Source organism: Pieris brassicae, chromosome 3, assembly GCF_905147105.1.
Source record: "Pieris brassicae chromosome 3, ilPieBrab1.1, whole genome shotgun sequence".
NCBI classification, from domain to species: Eukaryota; Metazoa; Arthropoda; class Insecta; order Lepidoptera; family Pieridae; genus Pieris; species Pieris brassicae.
In genome coordinates, this window is record NC_059667.1 from 19757212 (window position 1) to 19777559 (window position 20348).

The 20348-nt window shown below is 31.0% G+C and overlaps 1 protein-coding gene across 1 annotated transcript; it reads left to right on the forward strand.

Annotated features, from left to right (window-relative positions):
• Positions 1 to 362: 362 nt before the first annotated feature.
• On the forward strand, positions 363 to 17569 carry LOC123707818 (phospholipase A1-like). The gene is made up of 6 exons (XM_045658167.1): positions 363 to 395; positions 681 to 711; positions 5604 to 5666; positions 8917 to 9066; positions 10313 to 10463; positions 15661 to 17569. Exons 1-6 carry the CDS (start codon positions 363 to 365, stop codon positions 16331 to 16333), a joined length of 1101 nt encoding a protein of 366 aa, XP_045514123.1. The 3' UTR covers positions 16334 to 17569.
• The last annotated feature ends 2779 nt before the right edge of the window (positions 17570 to 20348 follow it).

The window sequence follows — 20348 nt, forward strand, 5'->3', positions numbered from 1 at the left end:
TGCATCAACGACCTAGTTTTTTAACTTTTATATATATTCTTAAAAATAAATTCTGATAAAACTGTCATACATTATTACCGCAGTTAATATTTATTTCCAAATTTAAGGTTGTTCGTTTTTTAAATAATTTAAGTTAATGTTATTCAGTCTTACAGTTATAATTAGCTTAGCCTTCTTTATTCAAATGCCTAAAACGACTTGTAATAAATCGTATATCAATAACCTTGGGAAATGCCTGGGTCAATGATAATCGGTTTCTAAAGCATTCTCTTGTGTGTTACATTGATTTCAAAACATTTTACCAAATTTTATTGATTGTGTATAAGGAATTTGACAGGTCCGATTTCATGGTTCTTATTGAAATGCTGCTAGCATTAAAGGCGCCACTGCCACAGGTATCAAACTTTTTAAATTAGTTTAAATTTTCTTTTTATTACTGTTTGATTATATTTGTTATTACTATGTAGGTTATTTTTATAAATACTAGGTTTTAATAAACGATTCAGTTCATCTCAACTAAAAAAATAATAAAAATAATCTTTGTGTTGCATACTACCAACCTGCGCATACGCATACCGTTGCCGTATCCTTGTCCTTAAACTTGCGTCGTCTTTTCGTTACAACGCTCGTATCTAATGCTGTATAATTTTGTTATATAATCGTAACTTGAAATACTTCAGTGTGACATTTCAATTTGGAATTATCATATAGGTAAGTTTTATAGTTTAGTGTGTCTTGCACATTACGTATTTTGACACATTATTTGGCTACACTCCAAATTTACTAGATAATTCAATTCGAATTATGAAATTCAATTAATTGTGGATTACAATGGATTAAGAGCTTAGGATTCATAAAAACAATTTTTATACTTTCACAGTCTGTAATAACATAATTAATAAAGTATTTTTTGGCTATTACTAATGAAAAGACATTTTTAATCTGTGTTAAAAGCAGCCAGTAAGAAGGCATAGATACTAACTAGTTTTGTAATTTCTATGCATTGTCTAAACTCTTTATTTTGTGGCTACTTTGTCAGTTTTGTGGAATCTGTTTAAAATAATTAGTTTATAAGTTGTGCCTGTTTAAAAAAAAAGTAGCAACCCGTTACAAATTACCAGTAAAAATTCCTTTAATATTTTTGTTCCTTGTCACTAGATAGTTTTATTTAATATTTGCGATATAATGATTCTTATTGTATAAAGATATATTTTTAAAGCTGCAAACGTGTAAAAATATAGTCATTGAACACATCGCATGAGCTGTGTAATTAGTTTGATATTGAAACAAAGTAGGTTAAAATTTATTTAAGATCATATATGGTCGGTCCATCTGTCTTTGAGCTTCCAATATATAAAAATTCCCTTACATTAATGTAATGAATGTATATGATGTAATGTTATTTTAAATTATAATATTAAATTTTTGTTGAAAACTTGAATATTGTTATGTAATAAAAATAAATTTGTTTACAAAAAAACAAAACCCTGTCCTAACAGGTGAACCTAAATCAACAAGAATGAACCTTTTATGTATGTAATTTTTACACGAAACATGATATGTTAGTAGTGTGAAACAAAACAAGGTGTTATCATATATAATAATATTTTCTGGATTAATATGTGTGACTGTCAGTGCTTGGGGCTGGTAGGTTTACTTTAATGACGCAATGAGCGTAAAAGGGTCTTTCTGGAGAACTTAGGTGTATTTTTTTGTAGTTTCGAGTGGCAATATCCGTCATTAACAGTGTAATAATCACACGAAACGTCGATTAACTCAATATTCTGGATTATTTCTTTCTGTCTATTTTATATTCTGATAAAGTTAAAAATAATTATTAGATTTCACGAATAAACGCTGATTAATAAAACTTGCATGCAAGAAAAATATCACGGAAACTAATTTACCTTGCGACTTTAATTTGATATAAAAAAATGGTACTAAAACGTGATTCACGGTTAGCTAGATTCTAGATTAATTTAAAACAGCAACCACGTGACTCAATATGTTTTTGGAGTTTACTCCTTAAGAAACGATTTGAGTTATAAGGCCCGGTACGGAAATTTTATGAGGAGTAAAATCAAATGTAACACGAAAAGTTGAGGCGTTACGTAGAAAGAGACAAACATATATATCTGTAGGATTGAACCTGTAAAAGAATGATTCCATCTCATTCTCTCTCTAAAATTGGATTTGTATAAATTGAACACAATTATTATTGTTATTATTATTATTTATATTGTTTTGTAACATACTTTATATAATACGCTTTATTGAAGTAATATAAATAATCCGAATAATTACAGATATATGTTTGTTTCTCTTATCATTTTAGCAGATGCGTTCATTTACCGTTTTTTTCTATTCGATATATATCATAATTATCGTTCGTAAGGAGTAAACTCCAATCGTGCGTCGTAGCTGACACACACACACATTTTTTTTTTATAAATACTTCGTATGGTATTTTAGTAATGATAATAGGTATCGTACATACAAAAAGATGGATGAAATTTCGAAGAATCCTCATTCGAAGTGTTTTTGCTAAAGCTCGAATGTATATTGCACGAATCATGTGGAACTTAAATTATGTATAGTAAACGCGTCAGGATGTGACAATTACAACCAAGGTTAGTTTTTCATACAAATCATCCTTCTGGCCTCTATTATATTTTAAATTAGCGATATAAGGCGGAATTCTGTATTTCGGTTTCACAGGCCAACTGCTGGCGCCGGTGTAGTGACTGGTCGCACTAGAAGCAGAATACATTTTTTTAAGTCTATGGTTCGCGTATCGTAATGATTTAGAACACGGCACTATGATAAACCATGAACAATAAAATGGACACATTTTTTTTAACTTTACTTAATTTTTAAAAAAAATTTAAGTTAGGTTTTATCTTATTAAATAATTTACTTATTATTTTAAATTATTAGGTCCTTACATATGAAATTGGCGTTTTGTCGTACTGGCCACTTTGACCTCAAATACCTCCTCTTTGGATAGGAATTTCAAATTCAAATTTCTACAGCTATTTACTCATGACACTGAATGATGTGTATGGCGGTCATGTTGCAAAAGAAAACACAGTTCGTTTTTGGTTCCAACGTTTTCGTTCTGAAAATTTCGACCTGCAGAATAAGCCCCGTGGACGCCTGAGACCCAAGTTGATGATGAAGTATTGAAGGCTATTGTGGAGGCGGGTCCATCGCAAACCACGTCCGAGTTAGCTGCAGGCTGCGGTGTTAGTGATAAAACTGTTTTAATTCACTTGAAGCAAATTGGAAAGATTAAAAAGGTTGAAAGGTGGGTACCTCACGAATTGACTGAAGCAAACCGGCAAACGCGCGTCGACTGCTGCGTTACATTACTGAACCGGCACAATAATGAAGGTATTTTAAACCGAATCATTACCTGTGATGAAATGGATTCTTTACGATAATCGGAAGCGCTTAGCGCAATGGTTGGATCCTGGCCAGCCAGCCAAATCCTCCCCCAAGCGAAAATGAACCCCAAAAAAGTTACTTGTAAGCGATTGGGGGACTAGTTCCGGTATTGCTACTTCACGACAACGCTAGACCACACACTGCACAACAGATGGCTACCAAATTAGAAGAGCTTCAATTGGAATGTCTAAGTATTATCCTCCGTACTCCCCGACCTTGCTCCAACATATTACCATTTTTTTTCGAAATTTGGACAATTTCTTGCAAGGGAAAAAATTTAACTCTGATGGGGCAGTCCAAATCGCATTCACAGATTTTATTGATTCCCGTCCGATGAGTTTTTTTTAGTAAAGGGATCAATGAACTACCTATGAGATGGCAAAATTGCATAGAAAACGCCAATTTCATATGTAAGGACCTAATATTTAGGCTACGATAAGTTTATACAGACTCATAAAAATTTTAAGTCATGAAGCACTTCCAAGATCGACAAAAAATTAAATATAAAAATAAATATCATCATAATCTCCACAAAAAATATAAATCACATTACATGGGTACTAAGTTAAAAAACCACAAAACCTCCAACAAAATTTTATATATGAAACATTATTATTTTATTAAATTTATTAATTTTGTTTCACCAAAGGTCAAACGAATAAAGTATAATTAACAAAGCGTTGTCTATTTCCGGTGTAAAAACACTAAGGTCATCTAGTTATCTAGTTATCTATATATTACAATTAAATTTAAAAAATTATTATATATATAAAAAAAAAACAAAAAGAATTATAATACAATTAAACAATATTTGCAATTTTCTTAACCTACAAAGTAATAATGTAGTATCTATATATTTATAATTAAATATACTAGCGAAATATTACCAAAATTCAATACCCAATTAATAAAGCGCTGACAGTTGATAGTTAGATAGGAAAACACAAAAACGTGTGAAAACATTTAAAAAATAAAACAAGTGTGTAAAGCATTGTCAATTGTTTTTATAAATCATCTTATTTAATCACCACAGTTAATATCTTAACTGGTATCATTATCACCAACATTGTATAAACTTCCGTATTCCATTTCATTTCAGTCAAGTTTTTGAGAACTATTAAAATTGTAGAACGAAAATATAGTTTGACAACAGTTGCGAACCTTTGGAAGTAATGCATGAAGCGTAAACCCCTTGTTTTAGGCTTAAATGGCTCACCAGATTATTAAGAATTTGAAGGCATAGGCTACTCCATGAAGATTAAATAACAGAGACATAAATGTGTTTGTTGTCATATACTTTTTTTATAAACCACACATATATAATATACACGCACATAGAAAAGTCAATTGTTGTACAGCGGTTCGAACCTACTACCTCAAAGATGAGAGTCATATCTCAAGCCACTAGGCCTACACTGCTCTTTACACAATTACAATATTAATTTTTACTTACTTAATACATATTAAAGCGGCAACGGCATCAGCTAAAGAGTTAACATTACGGAGTTACAGAAGTATTAATAAAAATAATATGAGTATACGAACGTTTTAATTAAAATCTAATTATCTATTTATCAATTTTTAATTATTATTATTACTATGTCGGTTAAGAATATTTTTGTTGAAAATAAATCGATTTCAGAACATAATTGCATAATTACGTGAAAACCTTTAAGGATGACACTCGAAGCATTCAATTGCTGTATATAATTTGACAGCATTCGTTATTACTTCATACTAGAATCGATTTTTACAAGGAAATTATTTAGTTTTTGAGTGTTATTCACAATAGTAACACGTGCGTATGTTAACCATATTACGTCGAGGTTGTACAAAGTATTTGGTTACAGTACTTAAATCAATATATCATAAATTGGATTAAAGGAATTAATAGATAAATTATTAATAAGTCAGAATTATAATTGTAATAATTGTTCGTATATTCTTCAATCCTACATACATCATAATAATAAACACTTTATTAGCATCACAAAAATTATTTCAAAACAGGTGATAAGTACACGATAAATTGATTGAACGACTGTAGTTGTTTAAAAGTAGACACAACATGTAAAAGTGTCTTTTGAAATATTACTTTAATAGACTTTTTTTAGGTTTAACAAACATGCTGTGGCTAATCCTGACTTTCTCATTAGCTTCGGTCAGCTGCTTCGAGCCTAAACCCGAGATTGGTGTTCCCTCAGGACTCGTGCCCCACTGTGAGTACCTTTTTTAGTAGACTGTTTTGATTATCCTTTTTTCAATCATATTAAACTTAATTAACCCATATATTGCTTCATGAAAACTTTTGGCTTTATTACGAGAAATAAAGTTAATACTAACTACTGTTTCAATAGAAACAATGATAAAAAGCTTAGTATAAGTGACAATAATAATTGTCACACGGATAATGATGAAACCGCGGTACTATAAATCCACGCTCATATTATTAGCACGATTATGTTTATTGAATTTTTGTGCAGCGTCACCTAATGTTGAAATTTTACTCTTAACATTCTTTGTCAACGCTTGGCAATATAACGAAATCTTTCTAGAGTTATTGCGAATATTTTTTTACGGTAAATTGATTCATTCATAATATTTTTTAGAAACACACGTATATCTTTACTAAGAATATAACCAAATATTACTATCCCGGAAATTAATTGAATAAACTGTTTGTTTTATAATAATTTTATGATTCTAATCTCTCAAACAAAAACATGGTTAATACGGAGGCCATGGGAAACTAATTAAGATTTTATTATTAAAGTATAATTATATAATATAATTAAAACTTTATTATAAAACGATTTTAGTATAAAAAAAATTTTGTATACTTTCTCTCCAAGTGTCAAAATTTACACGTCAAAAACAAAAGAAAATAATTAAATTCGAGCGGACGTCAAATGTTAACCTTATAAAATTGAAATTGAAGTGTTAAAGATAATTGTAGTCTATGATTTCACAACTATGTTCGAAATATTATAATGATGTCCATAGACGAATATAATTCTTACAATACTCTATCAACGTCAAATACATGTGTGGGGGTACACATGTAGACAGTGAGAAAGATCTTGGATTTAATGAACTATTATGAAGATAAGAAACAGACACACTGAGTAATTACTAATAATATTCTCATTTATAACTAATTAGGCAATTGTATTTGGGCATTGCGTTACATTATTGTTCTTGCTACTATGAGACAACTTTTGTATCGAACCTAGCAGATTCCAGATTTCCACAGATTAAAAATGTCGTAGAAATTATAATTGTTGTATTGCAATTGTAATTTAGAAATAACGTGTACTGGAAGTAAACGCGTTCGCGCTAAATCGGTGTCAATCAAAGAAGGATGACAATTGTCGATTTGACTTTGACACACGAACCGGAGATGGTAGGTGGTGTCTCGGCGTAATGGCGTAAGGGATTTAATTTTTAACCGCTGTCGCGTGCGCACTAAATATATACCGTATAGCATTTACTTTTTTTTGATTCATCATTGAAGGATGCAGTGTTGTAAGTGCTAGTTTTAGTCTTATCGACTATTAGATTCCTCTTTTTATTATACTGATACGCGACAGCCGAACCAGCGCATATTATTTCACCAAGGGAAGGGAGCATCCTGGATATAGCTTCCGGATACCCACACAATCAATATTTCTAATATCGGACTTTAGACCAGAAATATATACACAAATCATAAAGTTTTTGTATATCCCGTCATTAAAGCTGAGTTTCGTAACTAGTTACGATATCTTCTAAATCTATATTACAAATTGTAAGACTACATACGAAACATTTTCTTTTATAAAATTAAATATCTAAGCGACATTGTCACTTAGTGGGTAACATAATTATCGTCAGGGCCTTTTCCATCCACAGGAAATAAGAGCAAAATTATGAAGCAAACAATAGAAAGCTGACAAAACTTAGAACAACGCTGAACAACTGAAATATAAGAAATACGCAAAATAAATAATTTTAAGATTGTATTTTTAAACTAAATTAAAACCGGAGCTTTAAAGTTGATACTCGCTGAAATAAATATAATTATGACATTTCTACTACAACAAATTAAATAGATTTCGCTGTAGATGTCTAACGTTGTCATTGAGATCGACCAAATATAATAATAGATATATTCATATAAGATACACATTTTATAAAACTCAACGCATACAATTAATTGATAAATCAATGCGTACACTTAATATTAAATGCAGACTCCATATTATTTGTATGGTAATTTATTTTGATCATCTCTGAATAAATAAATAAAACATAGGTCTCCGTCGTAGGTATTTATAGTTCTATACAAAGTGTTTCAATGTTTATTGGAATTAAAATTTAATTAAATACATTTACTTTTGTAAGCTTTTCTTAGGACAAATATAATATAGATGAAATAATTATCTTGTTTGTTACGATGTTATTTTGATACAAAAATTATGGTAACCATGGTAACAAAATTAAAGTATTAACTTGATTTTATTTTCCCGATATAGATTGTGTATTGATTTTTAAAACAGAATATAACAACTCATTAGAACATAATTTTCTCCGCTAGAATTTAATATAAATGTAATGTTTTATAATATAGTTAGGTATATATTTATACTTAAAACCGGTTCATAACAATCCGGGATGATTATTGTTTATACTTTATACATTGATTAAAGCAATTATTCTATCAATATTGTTGTCTATAATTTTGTCTCAAACAAGGTTAAAGTATAAAAAGCATCGAAAAGAAAACTAAAACAAACATAATCCAATGACATTTGACTTTATTATAGCTTCGACATTATTTTATACAAAAAAGCAATTGACCTTTGAATATTTTTTTTTTACTTTGGCTTAATAATAGCTATAGATAAGATAAATATAAACATATCTCTAAGATGAATACTAAGTTTTAGATTACCGTAGAGCTTAAAACGGTGACACTATAAGAAACATTAAAAACCATGCTTATTTCATACTTAGGTCGATTATCTCATTTGTATATCGAGTCACAATCCCGTCTTGTATCCGCTGTCAAATATATAAAACTTCATACATAAGCTCTCGAAACTAGGTAAGTTTGATTGACGTTCTCAAATACGTTAAGACCTTTAGACTGCATTTTTATTTTATTTTGATATGAATTCACAAGTTGCGCGCTTTTTAATTTCCCTAGTTTTGGAGGTCGACATTGAACGACATGTGACGTTTTGAATTTGAATCTAACCCTATTACCGCAACATCTTGTAACACTTTGCATTATAAATAACAGAAAACAGTTTCGCGTATTTATACTGTATATAAACCTAAACCAAATTTATTTTTATATATCAGGTTAGAAGGCTCACCTGATGTTAAGTAATACCGCCCATGGACACGCACCCCAAGTTTTCCTGCCATTACTCCTCACATAACACATAAAACAATTATACTAGCGTATTATATTTTTATCTTCAGGTCCCGGCGCAGGAAAGAATGCAACAATAGCAGATTCATCAATGCCACTTTTGCAAGTGATTATACAGCGTTTAACTGATACAGGCGTTTACAGACGTAGTATACCAATAAAATCAGCATATAAAGCTATATTAAGCGATAAGAAATTTGGTAAGATATTAGTTTTTTTTTAATTTATTCACACTTCATTACATTCATACAAATACAAATAACATAATACAACTTATAAAGGATGCAACGGGAGGCTATATCGCTAACAAGCGATCTCTTCCAGGCAAGAGAAACACAAATATGACGGGTAAAGTGTTAGAAATGCATCACCAAATTTTTTAAAAACAAAAAAAGTAGAATTTATCTATTAATCTAAAGTGAACAAAAGGAAATTACAAAAGTTATGATTGAGCCGTATAGGATATAATTAAGAAATATTAATGCAGAAGAGTTTTAAATGATGTTAGGGAGGTAGCCAATCGTATGGAGCCGGGCAGCCTATTCCACAACTTGGCGGGGATCCTAAACGAATTACATACGATGGATGAGCTGTGAGATGGAATTTCCAATAAGCATCTATTGGAGGAGCGTAACAAATAGTTATAAGGACCTGAGAATTTGAAATGATTTTTAAGTCGAATCGAGTATAGAAGTTGAAGGTGATGAGCGTCACATCAGAGTCAAATAGGTTCCCCAGCAATCTGCGTAATTTAGACACACTTCAGATGTGGAGTCAATAAAAAATAATTCCTCCGTTACAACCTATGTGTGTGATTAGATTGTATTCTTTGAATATTTTATGCTTTTATAGTCTAATGATTAAAAAGGTATGATTTTTGGGATTAAAACATGTATCATCGTAGGACCAAGTGGCGCAGTGTATAGGGTATGTCGAACGCACGACCTCACGATTAATAACCGGTCAAATAATAAAATACAAATGAGAATAAAATATTGTTACATTATTATTATATGATACAAAATGACACACTTACATAGTAGTTCAATACGAAACATTTAATGACTACTGTCATACAATTAATAGTATAAGATAAAAAATCTCTCAGTCAGTGTATGATTTTGAATAACAAGTAATCTTCTGTGCCTAAAGTACCTCCTGTTTATACACCATTTGCGTAAGCCATGAATCCACACAGGTACTGTTTTATACCTGCTTTTAAAAAAGGTTTGTGTTGATTTATTACTATACCGAAATAACATTATGATTATTTCATTTGATAAGTGGTCAAGCGGAAGTTAAAAACAGTTTTTTCATGCGTGACATGACAAAAATTATATTCAAATGTTTCGATCGTAATCATATTAAATTAGTGGTAAAATGTTAAACAGGTTTATCAACTAAATAATAATTTAGAAAAAAATATAATTCATGTTTGTCTTACAGATCTCAGCAAGAAGACGGTTTTTTATGCTGTGGGCTTTTGGGACAGCTCAGTATTTCCCCACAGCCGAGCCATGGCTAATGGTTATGCTAAGAGAGGCTACAATGTACTAATGTCGGAAACATTTCACTTCCTCACATATATTTATCCCAAGTGAGTAATAAAGTAAAGTATTGTCACTACAGTTCGCCCGAGTTGAAAAGATATATATTCGTGCACAGAAACATACATATCAATAAGTCGAAGTAAGAAGTACAGGCAAGTAAGACATGGGGAGAAATTGGCTGTACCAAAAATCTATCTGGAACTTTTTAGGAAAAACACCTTTTGTATGGCAATTAAGGTTTACAATAATTTACCAAAAGAATTAAAGTATCTTCCAAGGGCGAGGTTCTAGGTCTTTAAAAATCGACCTGGTGTATTCTTTTGAAAAAAAAATATTATTCAATAAATGATTATTTGCGTAGATACACTGTAGACACTAGATAGAGACACTGTAGTTGATATAAATTTAGTAACATATGTTATGATATTTACGATACAAATTTAAATAAGAATTAACCAATTCATATGACTAATAATGTAAAATGTAAAACTCCTTAAAGACAAATTTGCGCGCCAATGTCTGCGGCAGAATATGCGAACTTACGATTGCACCATCTTACACATTTTTGTACCATATACTTGTAATAAATTATTGTTTTTATAGTTTACCTTACTAAAAAACATGCCATTTTTGCTAATAAAATTAGATATACTGAGAGTAGTAAAAATGTACTAGTGTAGGTACCATTCTACTATCGCATATTTTCTACATATAATGGCGTACAAATTTGTTTAGTTTTATAGTCGAATTTTGGATAACATATTATTATTACATTATCAATCATGTCATCATAGTCAATTATTGTATTTTTTTATTTGTATATATATTTACAAAAACACAGTTCTGGCCTAACCAGTGACCCTAAATCGAGAAGAATGCCATAAAATATCAAACATTAAACTAAAAAAAAACATGATAAAAAATGATCTAACACAAGCTTAACTAACCTATAGTAGAACTTTTAGTAATTCACTAAACAATACAAATAATCAATTAACCTATGTTATTCTTTAAGTAAAGTCATACAGCGAATCATATGTACCGTTTCAGTACGTCGTTTATCATACGTCATCATTATTAAAATGTATTAATACATTATCAATTAATAAACGATTTTTTTTCAAAAGTATATTACGTCTTTTTTAATAGTTTTAGTAGGAAATCTATGAATGTATTGGGTAAATTATTATAGATCTTGATTTCCGTGTGTTGTCCACAAAAAGTGTTTTTTAAACAATTCCAGATTTAACATTTTCAAACATCTCATCTCTCATATCATCTTACCTTGTATAGATTCCAGAGAATTAGTGACAACGCGTAGAATTGCGTGAACTTACTCTAAATCTGTCAAAGTTGCGTGGGAAAACTAATATATATTAACACTGTGTTCGGTATTATTTCCTGGCTCAGATTCATTCGCTCTGCCATTTGTACAGTGAAAATCCATTTACACAAACAAATAATAAGAATTATGGTAATGAAGGTGATAGAAATTCTTTATTAATAAAAAAAATAGCTAAAAATAGCTCTATACTAATATTATAAAAAGGAAACATTTGTGTTTGTATTGTTTTCACACAAAAACTACACCAATTTCGAAAATTCTTAAACAATTATAAAGCTGCATCTTCACTTACACACACTGACATAGGCTATATTATATTTTCAATCAAAAATGCAATAAGGTGTGAAAAGAAATATCTATAAAAAATCTTTCATCGCGTGCGCTGTAGAAACTATTGATAATACAACAAAAAATGTTTTAAAGTATTATAGAACGTATCAATATCTACACAAAATATCTTTTACCCATGGGAAATTGTATGTTGGCCTATCCCGAGTCGGAGCTTCAAATCATCAAATGATTTAGCTGCCATAAAACAAAACTAATGTCGTGTATAGGAAAGTTCTCAGACAGTGAAATTCTACAAATAAATCTCTTACACTTATATTATAGAAGAAAGTTTTGCATTTTGAATTTCTATTTTACGCTTTAACAATATAATAATCAATTCATGGACTGATTAAATTAAATATTTTATTAATGAAATCAAAAATTGTTCAATACTTGTAGAGTATTTTTAAATTTACTAATGTCGGATATTCTACGTAAATGATGTTACGACGATTACTACCATGGTATTGCTAGTTTATATATATAGTAAATATACAAACAGAATTCTTAAAGCTTATGCAAGTGACGTTTGCATATTTTACTTAGAATACCTAGGGAGCTGTGGACTTAGTAAGTAAACAATCGTATAATGCACTAGTGTAATGAAATAAATATTAGCAGTATACATTGTCGGTACTAATTAAGGTGAACGTCAATTGTTTAATGTCCATATGAGGTATTTAAAAGCTTTTATGGTGCTACATTCGAAACATTGTAAACTAAAATTTTGACAGTTTAATTGAATAAGTGCCTTTAAAGTGATTACAATTTTAAAGGCAAGGTGCCTTTTTTATTTGTAAATAAATTTGCTTAAATAAATCATAATGGTATATCGACATCAGTAGGACTTAAACAGATAACGTTTTTAAAGCTCTATTGTTTTGTTGTAGTAGGGTTTAATAGCACTCAGTTCTAAATGAAATATTATTTTATTTAAAACAAAAAATAAAATAAATTAATGGCGCTACAACCTTTTTAGATTTGGGCCTCAGTTTTCTGTATCTGATTCATGATCATTTGTTAATGACTTTTTGGGTCTCCGGCCGGTTTCCTCACGATGTTTTCCTTCACCGTTCAAGCGAATGTTACGCGCATATAGAAAGTCCATCGATGCGCAACCAGTGATCGAACCTACGACCTCAGCGATGAGAGTCGCATGCTGAAGTCAACAGGTTAACACTGTTCTACTAAATACTTGTTACATTGTGTATTTATAAATATAATGCTCGCTGAACTGAAATTTTGCGCTGATGAAAAGGTAATCGATGAAACTGAAGCATATTTTGAGTTTTGGTACAATAAAATTGTATAATCGTTGTAACACTCTCGAAGGCAATATTAAATAAATAAATCATATTCTATAAAACAAATATTTTTCTATGAAATACGAATTTTGCAGCCTACCTAATATAAACAGTTTCGATACGCCAAAACTATATCTACGCGCGGACTTATACATATTTTATTACAAAGTTTCCATTAACTAGTAAGAAAATAATAACTTTTACCGGTTGAATAAATATTGGAATGAAAGGAAAAACAAAACGCAAATAGTGGTATTTCCATTGAACGGATTCCATTGTTACAGGCTTATTGTTACTGCTTGTTTATCACCAATAAACTGATCACTGCTGTATATCAGTTATGGGCATTGCATAATGTATGTAGGCTCTGATAAATAGCTAGATTCATGGGCCCTTTTACACATAACGTGTAGATAAACCATAATATAAATATGACTTTTTTTATATGAAATATAAAAAATAGTACATACATGTCATATATAGATTGTTTGAGCTAATATATATGTATCCTGAAGAATGAAATGTAGATATAGGTTTCTCAGCGATTCGATATATCTGAGACATTATAAAGCGAATACATTAGAAAAAATTCATTTTGATCTTGGATTTTCTTCGCTTTGTTCAACATGATTATTTGATAATATAATAAGTCACGATAAAATTGTGTATTTTAATCAACTATAGGAACTATATATGTCATAGAACATTACGGCCAATGCTGTCAACATTTTATGACCATTTAGTAAAGTAGTTAAACAGCTGTTTTATTACATGTCACGCCGTACACTAGGTATTTTAACTGTATGAATAATTAAAATACCTTTAAGTTGGCCTACTGGCTAAAGCTGGCCACTTATCCCTGAGGCGAAAGGCCCCAGTTGTGCACTAATGGACTTTCTGTCAGTGTATTTAACACTCGCTCATGTGATGAAGGAAACATTATGTAGACGCAAAAGTTGTTGTATGTGTCACAGAAGGCTAATCCCCTACTTTCCTATTCAAAAAAATATAAAACAGATACAGACATGTAAGGCCAAGACTTAGATTTAAGATTATAATAGAAAATTAAGATTGCGTGAATTAAGGGCCTATACGGTCGCCAAACTCCAAAGAGCACATTGTTTCTTTCCATTTTTTGTCATAGTTTCTTGAAGTATGGCAAATGGAAAAAATATATGGTAGAGTTGAGTAGTTTATGTATCCATTCTGAAAGATAGAAACACGATTTAAATGACTTCGCTCGATAGAAAATAAATCCAAACATAGCCAATTTTTTACACTTTGAATTAATTTTATGACGATAATGTACATAGAACATGACTTTGAAATTTACATGATACATTTTATCGCAAGTCAAGTAATTCATTTCAGAAAAAAATCTATTAATTTAATTTTTTACATAACCAATTGTTATAACGGGCCGGCGCGCCTCAGTGCTTCAGCTCTCCATTGCGTACCGCAGTCCACCCCGAGACAACGACACAGAAACTCGTGCTGGAATAGGGCCTTAAGTTCGGTGGCGCTTTTTTGTATGATGATGTTTAAATACAACGCTTTGTTTGAAGTTGAATAACAATATGGTTTAAAATATGAGCTTATAACACAAAATTAGGGGTAGAGGGGTTGCGACGCTAACAGTTACAAACTTGGCTTATCTACGGGTTCATAAATCTAAATGACAGTTATTAGATATTATCGGAACTGAGAATGTTAAAATATAATTTATAAGTGTGGTAAAACTGAAGAGTGATTGTTTACATTTTGTTAACGCTTCTAATTAGTATATAAATTTTTCATATCTAACAATGTTGGGTTACGTAGTTCGTGTCTCTCCTTTATTATGGCAAAATAATGAATTACAAATTATTTTTATTATAGTTTGTAAATTTGGAAACTTGTTCGTTATTACAAAAATCTTAGGTTGGGTTAGGTGTAATATATATTTGTTTATATACAGGAAAAGGTTTATAACAACTATTTAAAGAATAAAAATATAATTAAATTGCTTGCAACTTGTAAAAATATAAATGTGGTAATTCTCGGTAGTTGAAGCAATCTTACCCAGTGTGCGGAGAGGTGATAAATACATAGTACTCGTACAGCGATAAATTAAATGAATTTAACTCTATGACCAATTCTCATATATTGATTTAACAGGGTTTCTGTTTTCAAACTGGCTTGACACACCTTTTTTTTTAAATATCAATTTACTGTAACTAGTTTTAACTAGTGAACTAAATTTTGAATGTTTACTATATCTTTCAGGTCCGTCCGTCTTAGCCGCGTTATCGGACAACAATTTGGCATGTTATTTGTCAAACTAACCCAGGCAGGCCTTCGTCCTGAGAACTTGGAACTAGTCGGCACCAGCCTCGGCGCCCACATTGTAAGTCACGCTGCAAAGTACTACCAATCTGTGATCGGGAAGAAGCCTTTCAGACTCACTGGCTTGGATCCTGCTGGGCCATGCTTCAGGGGTTTACCGGCTGACGAAAAAGTCGCTCCAACGGATGCAGAACATGTTGACGTGATTCATACAAACATAGATGGATTTGGTATAGCAGAACGTCTAGGGCACGTGGATTTCTACGCAAACGGAGGAGAGTATCAACCGGGAGACATTCCATATATACCATGTCTGGTTATATGTAGTCACATACGATCTTTGCTTTACTGGTGGATAGCGTTGGACAATCCAAAGAAATTTATAGCCATGAAGTGTGACTCCATTCAAGATGCTAGATCTGCGAAATGCTACAATAACACAGAATTGAATTATGCCGGTCTGGAAACAGACTTTGGTAAGCCTGGTATTTATTATTTACCAACCCATAATGAGTTCCCGTACTACATGGGCAAGAAAGGTCTTAAGGAGGAAAACGAGATATATACAACAGTTAGTAGGAATATTAATGCAGATGATGATTTTATGGCGTAAGAACGGGTAGATATGTAATAATTTGTGCAATATAACTTCATTACTCTTACTGGTTGCTGGACAACCGTTAAACAGAAGAGTCTGGTCACCCACAATACAATAGCTCAATGACGTAAAAATGCAACAATATAATTAGGTCAATTTAATATGGCAAACACGGTATCTTTAATTAGCGTTGAAAAATATTGTGTGTAATAAATAAAATCTCTTCCGCTTAAGAAAAAGCTAATCCGTTGTCAGCAGGGTTGTCAAATATGATGATTTAAAGCATTAAAACATCATATTTCCTGTTACACGACTAAAACCGATACACTATTTGACAGAAGAGACGTGTAAATACTGGTTTAAACGTGGTGGTATTATGTTATGTGCTGATACTCAGTCGTTCATTATGAGTTGAATTGCTTGTCTTAAGGTCGTTTGTCAGGTTGTTTAAATCACAATAGATCTAATTGGAATGTGATTAAGCTTTTTGTATCTTTAATTAACTGATTGGTATCATTTGTTTAATATATTCATACATATTTTTACAAATAATTTAATAGACAAATCTAAGTACGTGGACATAAAGTAAAACGTTAATATGGCTTTATTAAGAAAAAGCTGTGGTTTGCATGTTTAATGATTGTTTAATGTCGGAAATAAATAAATCATTATAATTAGACTTCAATCAACATTAATTCACGTTATTTATTTGCATTTACCAATAGAATCTCAATATACGTATCGATTTTTGTTGACAGCATGAAACACATTATAAAAAGTGGTTTTTGAATTAACGGATATATCGGCTGGCAAAAATAGATGCAATCTGGCATCCTGGGGCTTAGCCAAACATAGTTTTTGCTATTCATGACCTATTATACCCATTATAATTCGATTGGCGGTAGCAATCGAATTATAATATGGTCATAAAGTACTGCTGGCTAAAGTTCTTTGTTTCGTTTCATCGTTTACGGTACTATAATTGCCACGGGCGAAACAGAACGCAGGGGTTGATCGCTGACGATGAGACAATATTCTCTTATAAATGTCTAATGTACACTGGTCGAGTGGACCGGGAAATATGGATACCCATACCTCTGTAGCTAGACAACAAAATGGATGGCTTGCGGGTAGACCTAGTCTTGTGGACTAAACAAAGTACATCGTAAATAAATAATAAACAAAAATGTTAACATATTTAGTAGAAAACTGTGATTTAGTTTATAGATAGTTTTAAATAAATTAAATGTCAATGAACGAAGCCTTTTTAATTATTTCCTTCTTTTTAAATTAAGTTTAAATACAATAGTGTAGTTAGACTACATTGCCTGGAGGGCGAATTCCGGCAAAACAATATTTAGTAGACAGGTCAATTATTTATTTAATATATAAATGAGATATTAAATATATAATTTGATTTATTATTAGATAAAAGCATTGTTATTAAAACTTCTACTTGCAACTGCTTAATTATTGTTATTGTGTGTATTATTGCTCGCATTAATTTTTCAGGCGCATTATTTTATTTTTTATTTAATGATAATGTCAGAATCTGCATTCTAAAGTCAAACAATTAGGTGTGAATGGCAAATTACCTTTAATTAGTTGTTAGGCACCTTTAAATTAGACGAATTCTATAGTTTACGGATTCTACAAATTTTTACAAAACCCGTTGACAGAAACCATCATTATAACACCAATAGAGTCAGTATTTCTACGAAACCATAAATAAATAATACATAAAAAAGGCAATTGAGCTATAATCCAGTGGTAGACAACAGGGGAATACAGGCCAACCAAATTAAAAAGGCCAACATAATGAATTCAAAATGTTCAAATGGAATGAAACTTTCACAATCCTGTTTTCGTTTATTGCTTTTTTTATTTTTATAGTTCAGCTAGAGGGTTACAACGGAGAGGTTTAAAATTCTGGTTTTTCGGAGTGTGTATTCGGTGTTAGGTTTAGTTTGTAAAAGCTATGTACCCATGGACAACGGTATGACTGACATGTGAGCCCGCCCTTGTTTTATCTTGAACATAAAAATGATATAATACGCAATCTGAAATCCTTTGTTTGAATTTGAGTTCTTCTGTTGAATCGAAATTCCGAAAGGGGAAATAATGTGTTTTTTAACACCTGCGGTTTTTATATCACTTATGTATTGATTATAAACAAATTTTAAAATTATTAGTGTGCTTCTTGTAGTAGTGAAGTTAAATACAAGAGTTACGTATCTGTTCGCGCTAAATTGGTGTCAGTCAAAGAAGGATGACAATTGTCGATTTGACTTTGACACACGAACTCGTTCACCGAGGGATGGGAGCATCCTGGATATAGCTTCCGGATACTAAGGCCCACACAGTATCTATAACGAAGAAAAAGTAGAAGAATAATTGGTATAATCAGTTCAGACTGGCATAAATATGGTTACGTATTCGATAATATGTACTTATAATGGTTAATACTCTCCTGTGATTATGAATACATATATAATACCAAAACAGAAAATTCTTACAGGATAAAATCCCCAATCTCATAATATTTACGCTATCTACAATTTTTCACACGGACCGACATAAAAATATTTTATTATAGCCATAACTCTAACTTGGATTGCAAATTCATGTATAATGAACTTATGAATAGTTAACATTTTGACAAGACAGTTTTATTGCGATAAAACATTGTTTCTCAGGGGAATTGAATAAATACTTTAAATAATATATTACTAATAACTATGAAATAACTATATTTTGGATTTGACTTTTACGCCTTACGTGTCTTTCAAATAATCGTCAAAAGTGAATTCAAATTCACTAAATCTAGAGTCGACAGTAGCGCACTAACATTAATATTTTCGATATTAATTCAATAATATCAATAAACGTCTACCTATAAATTATATAAATAAATGGTATTGAATATTGGTTTCATGAGAAATATAAATAGTAAAAATCAGTGGCGCTACAACCTTGTATATGTCTTGGCCTCTGTATTTGTATCATGATCAATCAAATGTTTCTAAGGCAAGCCGGATCCCTCACGGTGTTTTTCTTCATCGTTCGAGCGAATGTTAAATGCACATAGAAAGAAAGTCCATTGGTTCGAATCTACGACCTCAGGGATGGAAGTAGCATACTGAAGCCACTAGGCCAACACAGTTTTAAAGAGACAAAAATCTGAAATACTTAAAAAATTATTAAAGAGGATATTATGGTGTTTGTTTTGTGTTCGCCTAAGCATGACTTTAAGATTTGAATAAAGAACATAATACTATGTTAATTTCTTCAAAATATACTCTCTCGCCTCGATTTTAAATTAACAAAGGAATCATTAATTAAATGGCAACTTTGTTTTTGGCAGGTAAAGTTTTTAGGATCAATTAAAAACTCATTTCATTTTTTTCTGTTGCAGATGAATAACTAATTGCTTTCATATACATTCCAAAATCGACAATCAACAATATGAATCAAATGGCAGCGACAAAAGATACAAATTGAATTTCCTTGTCGTCAAAACGTGTTCAAACCCTACGTATATACTGATAAAAAGTCACAGCTGTTTATTTGAGTAAAAACCTTAGTTTACAATAACAGTTTTCATTTCCTTTTTTATTTTCCGTTTTCTGATTGAATACCAATAACTCTGGAAGCGGACTGCGACGTAATGTAATTTTCCCAACCTTTGTCTTTGTTATTTTATGAATACATTTTTCCTAGACAACTCAGGTTTTCTAAGTTTTGTTTCAATGAATTACACTGATTTTAAATACGTTTATAATCAGGTTCCGGCAATAATAACCATGGTTCATTCTTAATAGGAGAAAAACGGGCTGGGCTGAAAAAATAACTAGTTACTAGGTAAATACTAGTTGTTGGCCTTTAAGGCAGTAGTACGCTCTTCCCTTGAAAGCCTCTAATTGTAACGGTTCGAAAATATATTATTTGTTGTGAGACTGCCATTTATGAGGTATGAGACACATACGTCATACACATAGGATATGAGAGTTGATAACTCTCATGTCGTGAT

Bases quoted from the DNA above. Each gene is read 5' to 3' on its own strand.
- LOC123707818 (XM_045658167.1), top strand. From the start codon at position 363: ATGCTGCTAGCATTAAAGGCGCCACTGCCACAG. The intron at 396-680 runs GTATCAAACTTT...GAAATACTTCAG, and splicing joins TAAAGGCGCCACTGCCACAG to TGTGACATTTCAATTTGGAA. The intron at 712-5,603 runs GTAAGTTTTATA...CTTTCTCATTAG, and splicing joins AATTTGGAATTATCATATAG to CTTCGGTCAGCTGCTTCGAG.